General features: G+C 44.5%; 1 protein-coding gene across 2 annotated transcripts in view; it reads right to left on the reverse strand.

Moving 5' to 3' along the window:
- Positions 1-398: 398 nt before the first annotated feature.
- Positions 399-8907, reverse strand: part of bbs9 (Bardet-Biedl syndrome 9) — a 194111-nt gene continuing 185602 nt past the window's right edge. For both annotated transcript variants that reach the window (XM_080769235.1, XM_080769234.1), the window contains 2 exons: positions 2828-3306; positions 399-1624 (listed from right to left, as the gene is read on the reverse strand). In XM_080769235.1, coding sequence (XP_080625361.1) covers positions 1565-1624; positions 2828-3306 — 539 coding nt within the window. In that variant the 3' untranslated portion in view covers positions 399-1564. The remainder of the gene's footprint in view (positions 1625-2827; positions 3307-8907) is intronic.

The following is an 8907-nucleotide window of genomic DNA, read 5'->3' on the forward strand; positions in this document are numbered from 1 at the left end:
CTAGACACGTAAAAGCCTATATCCCCTGCATTGGTGCATGTAAAGATGATTCTGATGTGTGATCGTGTATCCTCATTTCACCAAACTGTTTGTATAAAACATACAAAGATGGAAACTAGCAAGAGTCAAATTGACATCTGTGTAAAAGGCAGCTTGAATGGTTTGGTTGTCTTAGGTGTCTTATATGGAAAATGGTTGAAAAGCTCTTCTGTAGTAATGTTGTGGAAATATTCACAGATTTTACAACAACTATTATATCCTCTGACTATCTTAGGACTTATGGGAGAACACTAGTAAAATGAACGTACACAGAGCCAGCAATTTCTAAAAGTCTAAAAATGCACATCTGTTTTTATTACGTTCTCTTAAAAGTGCTGTGGCACAGTTACAGTTCCATTATTATTGTTTGTTTACTTTTTATTGTTCACTTATTTTACAGTAGGGTGTGTAACCATGTTTGGTTGATGTGGTTCTTGATACCAGAACGTTTCTGTTTGACAGAGCAATGGGAGAGAGAGGAGCATAAATAGTAGAAGAAAGACAAAGTGGTCGTTGCATGTGAGAGAAACTAGAAGAGAGATGGAGAGAGACAGAAAGAGTAAGGGGAAAGTGAGAGAAACATTCAGTGATGCAGAAACAGGGAGATGGTGGGGCGGGGAGGTCAAATGAGAGAGAGAGAGAGAGAGAGAGAGAGAGAGAGAGAGAGAGAGAGAGAGAAAGAGAGAAAGAGAGAGAGTTGGCAGGCATCAAACAATATCTACAGTCCTTGTACCATGCCGCTTCAAAGGTCTACATGTACAAACAGACCTGTTGCCAAATTAAACAGCAACATATTAAACAGTTACAAAATCTTCAATTGACCTTGCTCTATGGACAAGGAAGTTTACACAAGAGCACAGAAAGAAAAACGAGAACAGAGAGAAACAAGTCCCTTTCACTGGTGTGACAGCTTCTACATTTGGTCACAGACTGTCCTGACCTCTCAAGAGAAAGTTAACACAAAAAGACAAAAACAGACATATTTAAGAGAGAGTTCTTTTGTAGGTGTAACGGTCACAGTAAATGAAGAAGACAAGACAGTGCTAAAAACAGTTAACCCTGCTTATGTGGCTAGAAACAAACGGCTCGGAAAGGACCCGGTACGGCAGAACAGGATTGGTATATAGAAAACGTACTCTAATACAGTTGTTTCGTAGTTTCAGCTCTAAAGGCCCAGTGTCCACCTCAAACCTCTGTTTTACAGAGCTGGCTTCTTTATTTGTTTAGCTTACAATGGGAAAGGACGCACTGTGGCAACGTTGCTGATCACACACAGCAGCATGGTGCGTTCTTCACCTATTAGCAAAAAAGCAGCAGGTTTCACATGTGGCTTTCAGTAGTCACACCAACAGCGCTGGGTTCAACCCACATTTCCCCACAAGCATAGCTTTTGTGTGGTTAGCTAAAAAAGAATGTCTGGTGGACAGTCTGGACATTGAGCCAAAAGATTTTGGTAACCGTACATGGAACAGACGAGTTATAGAGTACAGTACCAATAGTCCAAAAGACACAGTTGCTTGGATTGTCATTGGTTGAGCTGGCACAGCGTTCCTCTATGGCCGTGGTCTATGAGCTCAGAGGCTGGCTGGAAATACAGGGCAAAATACTTTAGAGTTAAATATACAGTATGTATGTACAGTGTGTGTGTGTGTGTGTGTGTGTGTGTGTGTGTGTGTGTGTGTCTGTGGGGGTGCTCTACTCAAACTCAAAATGCTATACATCCCTTTAAAAATATCTGTAGAGCGTATCGGTTCCACTCTGTGTAGTGTTATCAAACATTTTGTAATTGGAGTTGTCACTTATTCCAAATGTTACATTCCATGCCGAAACGGAACTCACAGCTTCTTTCTAGTCTATCATAATGAAAGACCAGTAGTTTTTCCTGGACATGTGACCTGGTCTGGGTTGTGTCTGGTTGTGCTCTAAAAAGACATTTTCTCTTATCTAACCTTTTGCCACCACATTGTGTCTACAAACTTCCATCCACTGTTGGGCAACAGGAGAGATTTGGCAGTTAAAAGAAGACCTGTCCTGTAACTGAAATGTTGCTTTAATTGCTGCAGCATCATCAATGTGCCGTGGGTACCGTCAGTGCCAGATACACTGAACCCCTATGGGAGAGCAAGTTAAATACATGTTATGTCGATGGGGGGGCGGGGGGTTCAGAGATTTGAAGTGGCCTTAATTTACCCGGAAGTGGTAGGGCGGCTGAACCCGAGCGACCAGCGAGCGGCTATTCTTATTCCAAGGAGCGGGGGAGGCAGCCATGTGATGATGGGTAGTGGTGGGTGAGAGGGAGGAGGGTCTGACGTCAAAGCATGGCCAGTATGTAGGCGGGTTGGGTGGGGGGGGTCAGGGATTAGCAAGGCGCAGTGCTGCGGGATCCCCTGGCCCGGGAGCAGGGAAAGAGAGGAGGAGGAGGAGGCAGGAGGAAGAGTGTCTGCTGAAGGAGAAGGAGAGAAGGGAAGAGAAGAGGGAGCAGAGCATGATGGAAGAGAGGAAGGGAGAAAGGTTGCTGATGCTGCCTACGTCCTTGGTCTCCCTGAGTCCAGTGCTTCCCACCGCAGCTCAGCACAGACACCAGAACCAGCGGATGTGGTCTAGTTGAACACAGTGAGCCCAGACAGAAATAAAAAACGATGTGTGTGTGTGTGTGTGTGTGTGTGTGTGTGTGTGTGTGTGTGTGTGTGTGTGTGTGTGTGCGCGGCGGTGTGCGCGTGCATATCAGTGTGTGATTATTGCATGGTTGCTATCAGTTGTCTCCAGCCTCTGGCTTCTTCTCTTTCACCTTCACAGATGACTTCTTAGACACTTTTTTGTCTCCTGCCTCCTTGCTCGGTTCCTTCCCTTCTTTATCTTTGTCTTTCTCCTTTTTCTCTTTGGAGGAGTCTTTAGACGATTCCTTCTTTGACTCCTTCTTGGCCTCCACCTTGGGCTCTTTGGCCTCCTTGCTAGGCTCCTTTTTAGAGTCCTTGGATGACTCCTTCTTCTCCTTCGAAGCCTCTTTCTTCTCTTTGGACTCCTTCTTCTCCTTCTTCACCTCCTTAGCCGGCTCCTCACTCACCGTCACCTCAGATGGCTCCTTGAGCACCTCCTTCTTCTCCTTCTTCAGCTCCTTAGCCGGCTCCTCCACTGTGGTGCTCTCCTCACTCACCTTCTTCTCCTTCTTCACCTCCTTAGCCGGCTCCTCCAATGCGGCGCTCTCCTCACTCACCGTCACCTCAGATGGCTCCTTGAGCACCTCCTTCTTCTCCTTTGATTCCTTATCTGTGTGTGGGCAGAAGGAGAGAGAGAGAGAGAGAGATGAATAAAATACACACATCAGCCTCACAAGTCATTTACCATCGTCGCTGCAGAAACCGACAGCGATGTTACTTTTCAGGAAATGGGACACACACACACACACACACACACACACACACACACACACACACACACACACACACACACACACACACACACACACACACACACACACACACACACACACACACACACACACACACACACTATACAAAAAAACATAAAAGGTTGGAATACAGGGATACAAGGTTTCTGTCCAACAGCAACAATGTCAAGATTAAAGAACATTTGATAAGATAAAATACTTTAATTTCAAGCTGATAATCTTGTTATTTTTAAGTTTGAATTGAACACAGTCTGAGACATGGAAAGCTATGAACCATGTGTGCATTTATACTTTAACCAATCTGTTTTCTATAACAATCACTTGAGTTTAAGGTTCGGAAGTAACTAGAAACAGTAAGAAAAACGAAATCTATCACCCCCCCCCCCAGGCAAGCATTGATTTCCATCAATACAGTAAACAAAATCATTCACATGACAAATGGCCCCTCGTTCGGGTAATTTGTGGGTTAGAGGATTAACTGACGTTTGCATAATTGCATAATAGCCTACGCTGATGACGCCATTGTTTTGTACCATTGGCTGAGGTTAAGACACAGCGAGCACAATGCCAGCATAAACAGTAACGCTCTCAGACATCTTCAACAACGACTCTAATTGAGTGACAACGGCACCTGTTGCATTACAAAAGACCCCCCCTCTGAGCAGCCCCCCCCCCCCCCTCCTTCTCCAGATTGGATTGGCTCTTTGATAAGATAATAACAGCGCCGTTGTCTGCAAACAATGAGACGTGCTTATCTCCATGAGAAAGGAGAGGGCTTACTGGAGAGAGAGAGAGAGAGAGAGAGAGTGTGTGTGTGTGTGTGTGTGTGTGTGTGTGTGTGTGTGTGTGTGTGTGTGTGTGTGTGTGTGTGTGTGTGTGTGTGTGTGTGTGTGTGTGTGTGTGTGTGTGTGTGTGTGTGTGTGTGTGCGTGCGTGTGTGTGTGTGTGTGTAGCATGTGTGTGTTTAGTGACTCCACAGCAGAGTTGTAATCAGCTGGCTAATCGTCTAGGCCAGCCTTTAGAGGTTTGGCTGAAGTGTGTGTGGAGTGTGTGGCATTCTTTTTATACATGACCCTACACAGTCACTTATAGTGAGGAGGTTGGCAACTATTGTGTGCAGGTGGCCAACAGTGTTCAACTCAATAAACGTGGTAGATGAAACAGTACTGTATAGTAATTAGATTGTTTTCTCGTAAAAAAAATCAATACAGCTGAATGTTAGCTGTGCCAGAGATATTATTTGTTCTGTGACATCCACCCAAGTATCCACCTTCACTGGTCTGAAAGGCCACACATCATAATGCTAAAACTATTTTTGTACAATGTTAGAGGCAGATATAGTGAAATGCATTTTGTATGACTAATTATTGTCTTCACCAGGCAAACAGGAGGCTGTTTCGCCACCATATCCATATTTGCGTGTCTGATTGTACAGCCGACAGTTCATGAGTTTAATATAGGCCGAAACATAAAGTGGCCTAGTACAGTGGATCCCAAAGTGGGGTCCGGGGACCCCCAGGGGTCCTTGAGGGAGTTTCAGGGGGTCGCCTGCAGCTAAATGATAGTTTGGAACCAAATGGACCCTTATGGGTCTGTAACTCTGAGAGTGTACAAATGGAACCAAATGAACCCTAACAGGTCCATTTGGTTCCATTTGTGAGTAAAATTAACATTGATTTTACAATATACATTGGGGTCTAGATAGAAATGCCATTAAATGGGGGTCCGTACACTAAAGGTCATTACACACTGGCGAATTGGCCACGCGATATATTCGTGCGAATAATTTGCATTTAAAAAAAAACAATTGAAGTCCATGCAAGCTTCCACATCAGTGGCGAATGTGCGAAAATGCGACCGTTTTCGCTCTTTATTTGTTCGCTCTGGTGTCGTATTTTGCAGAGATTCGCAGGCGAACTGCAACATGCAATATTTCGCATTTTCAGATCGCTTATTCGCATCGCGTCGCTAATTCGCCAGTGTGTAATGACCTTACTGCATGTCAAACTGGGGGTCCTTCAAATTAAACGGGCTGAGAATCACGGCGTAAAAATCTTCTCTCATGGGGGTCCCTGGCATATCTTTTCAATTGGGGGTCCGTGGGATAATTAGTGTCAATCTTGACATGAAAAAGTATATCACCACCATGAGGCTGGTTTGAAAAGTGTCTTACTTGGCCTACTGTGTGTGTGCGTGCAAAGTTTCACATTGGTCGGTCCAACGGAGTCAGAGATGCTCTCACACACACACACACACACACGGACTGATACTAAAAATAATATGCAATTTAAGTTCCCTGCCTGCCTTGATGCTGATCCAGGCACAACACGCACATAGCGCTGTCATTGATGCTGTGTAACTGCAGTTGAGCAAGAATGCCCCGATCGAGAAATGCACCTGAATGACTCCCCAGGTATACACACACGTACACACTCAGGGAAAATTAAATACTTAATATATCATGAAGCCCCATGAACCCATATGGACGGGTTACAGGGAGGAGCAGGGCTGTGTGAATGGGTTTCAGGCCCAGTAAAGCGGTACAGTAAAAGAGGCCTGTTAAAAAGGGAGCAGCTTTTGTTTTAACACTGTTTTACAGTTACCACCCTTTCCCTATGGTTAACACCAAGGAGAGGAACGCACACGCACACACACACACACACACACACACACACACACACACACACACCAGGATTGTTCTTTGGATGCAATCAATGGTTCACAGTAAGACAAGCACATGCAAGCACATATTCACAGTTCACACGCACGCACGCACACACACACACACACACACACACACACACACACACACACACACACACACACACACACACACACACACACACACACACACACACACACACACACACACACACACACACACACACACACACACACACACACACCTGCCTTAGATCTTTTACAGTAACAGATAAAAGTAGTCGTGTATTTTACCGACACACACAGAGGAAATGCTGACAGAGGCACTTGTCCCACTCTCACATACATCACAGACAGGGTTATTTCAGTTTGTCTCCCATGGAAACGTGGAACAGAAACATGGCTATATACAGTTTGTACGTGCATTTGATGTTGAAGGCGTCACTGACGCTTATTGTAAATGCACTAGTAATGAAGTGTGTTAGTATCCATGTTTGGGTAAATTGGCGGCTGCAGAAACACAAAGAGAGAAACAGAGAGCTATAGTTACTACTAGAGAAACAGAGAGCTATAGTTACTACTTCGCTTGTTAATGTTGACGTTAAAACAAGATATTTGTCAAGAAAATGTTCTTTTTTGTTCCAATGACAATTTGTGTGTACTTACTTATAAGGGTACATTTTTATACCAAGGGTTAAATGAACCCATGCATTTGTACAGCTCACATAGTGTACAAATGTACATTCAGGATTTTAGTGTTCGGTTGTGTTATCCATGTACCATGAAATCTTTACAGTGGTACTGTAGGTTTTTTTTAATAATATTTCTCAATAGTGTCATAAAGTTATTTCAAAATACACTAGTACAGTAAATACAAATGTGTGTAATGCAAACCAATTCTAAAACACAAAACAGTAGTTACTATTTAATGTAATGTGAACAAAATGCTTAGACATTAACTGTAGTTATTGAATATGCCTTGTATCAAAGCAATAAAAAAGTGTGATATTTTGTGAACTCAGTAGTCGTTCTAGAGAAATCACAAGGTTCAGGGTTAGATCCCGGGCACGGCCAGCTCAGTATATGAGCAGTGACGTCATTGGTTCAGGGTTGGAACCCGGGCACGGCCAGCTCAGTATATGAGCAGTGACGTCATTGGTTCAGGGTTGGATCCCGGGCACGGCCAGCTCAGTATATGAGCAGTGACGTCATTGGTTCAGGGTTGGAACCCGGGCACGGCCAGCTCAGTATATGAGCAGTGACGTCATTGGTTCAGGGTTGGATCCCGGGCACGGCCAGCTCAGTATATGAGCAGTGACGTCATTGGTTCAGGGTTGAATCCCGGGCACGGCCAGCTCAGTATATGAGCAGTGACGTCATTGGTTCAGGGTTGGATCCCGGGCACGGCCAGCTCAGTATATGAGCAGTGACGTCATTGGTTCAGGGTTGGATCCCGGGCACGGCCAGCTCAGTATATGAGCAGTGACGTCATTGGTTCAGGGTTGGATCCCGGGCACGGCCAGCTCAGTATATGAGCAGTGACGTCATTGGTGTCTACAGACCCGTTTTGAAGCCTGATATTTTAAAATCCGCCATCCTTTTATATCCAGTCCAATACATACGGGTATATTAATACTATTGGCTGCAACCACAGCGAGGGCGGGTTTTCACTCGGTAGAACCAGTAGAAACCCAAGAAACATTGAGATTATAATGTATTGCGAACGGTAGAAGGTCAAATAGCGCCATCTGCTGGGCCATTGAAAGAGAACCCGGAAGTGAGCTTTAATTCAGCTAGGGCAGAGGGTTTGCCTTTAGGGTGCTACACCATTAGGAACCAATCTCCTTGGTCTAGCACCTTGTAAGGGGGCTTGTAAGGGGGCTTGCCTGATACTGACAGCAAGCCAATTCAACGTACTTACCGGTACTTCAAATATTGAGACGAAAATGGCAAGACAAATTCCTGTACATATATAGGACTTTGCAAGAGAAAGTGCAATCAAAAACATCATCTCACTTTGTTGCCTTTGAGTGTGGAGGAGAGAAGGGGTGTCCTTGGATTAATTGACACTTGCTGTCTGTCGCAAGTGATGTACTCAAAGAACAGTATCAAAGAACCCATGCAGGCACTCAATACAATATATACCAGATACAAGGACCACCACATTAGTTATACATTATTCACATACATATTAGTGTATATGCTACCCACGGTTGATAATGTTGTACACACATTCACTCCTCAGTTCTTGTATCCTGTGACTGCTGATAATCCTTCTCCAAGCAATTTGTGACAGGCCTGTATTAGTGCATACATCCCCAGCTGTGCTATGTATAACCTTAACTCACGACAAACAGCTACTGTGAGAGTAAAGGTTATCCGCTGACTGACAGCTTCTCAATCCGTTCCATTGTGATGTAGGGAGACGCATGCAGGCCTTTGCCGTTTCTCAGCTTCAGATGCGGCTAGCGGCTGGGCGTAAATACTGTATGCCGAGCCAGTGTGACGCCACGGAAGCAATTACTTTACAATTCATCTACCTTCTTGAATAAAAGAACAAAACAATGTTCCATGGAAATCCCACAGCACAGATCCAAATTTGTCCCACAGACAGGGGTTAATTACAAAGGATGTGTTAGGGCATTATTGCGGTGGGCCGTTGGCAAAGGCCATGTACTTGAGATTACCATCTAATGTTGCCGGTTTGAATCTAGACTGTGACTTTTGTCACATCTGAGTGATCTCTCACATCTTTACTGTTCTCACAAAAAGCAGAATGCCTTAACTTACTGCAGAAGT

This window comes from Protomyctophum bolini, assembly GCF_963924005.1.
Source record: "Protomyctophum bolini genome assembly, chromosome: 7".
Classification (NCBI taxonomy): Eukaryota; Metazoa; Chordata; class Actinopteri; order Myctophiformes; family Myctophidae; genus Protomyctophum; species Protomyctophum bolini.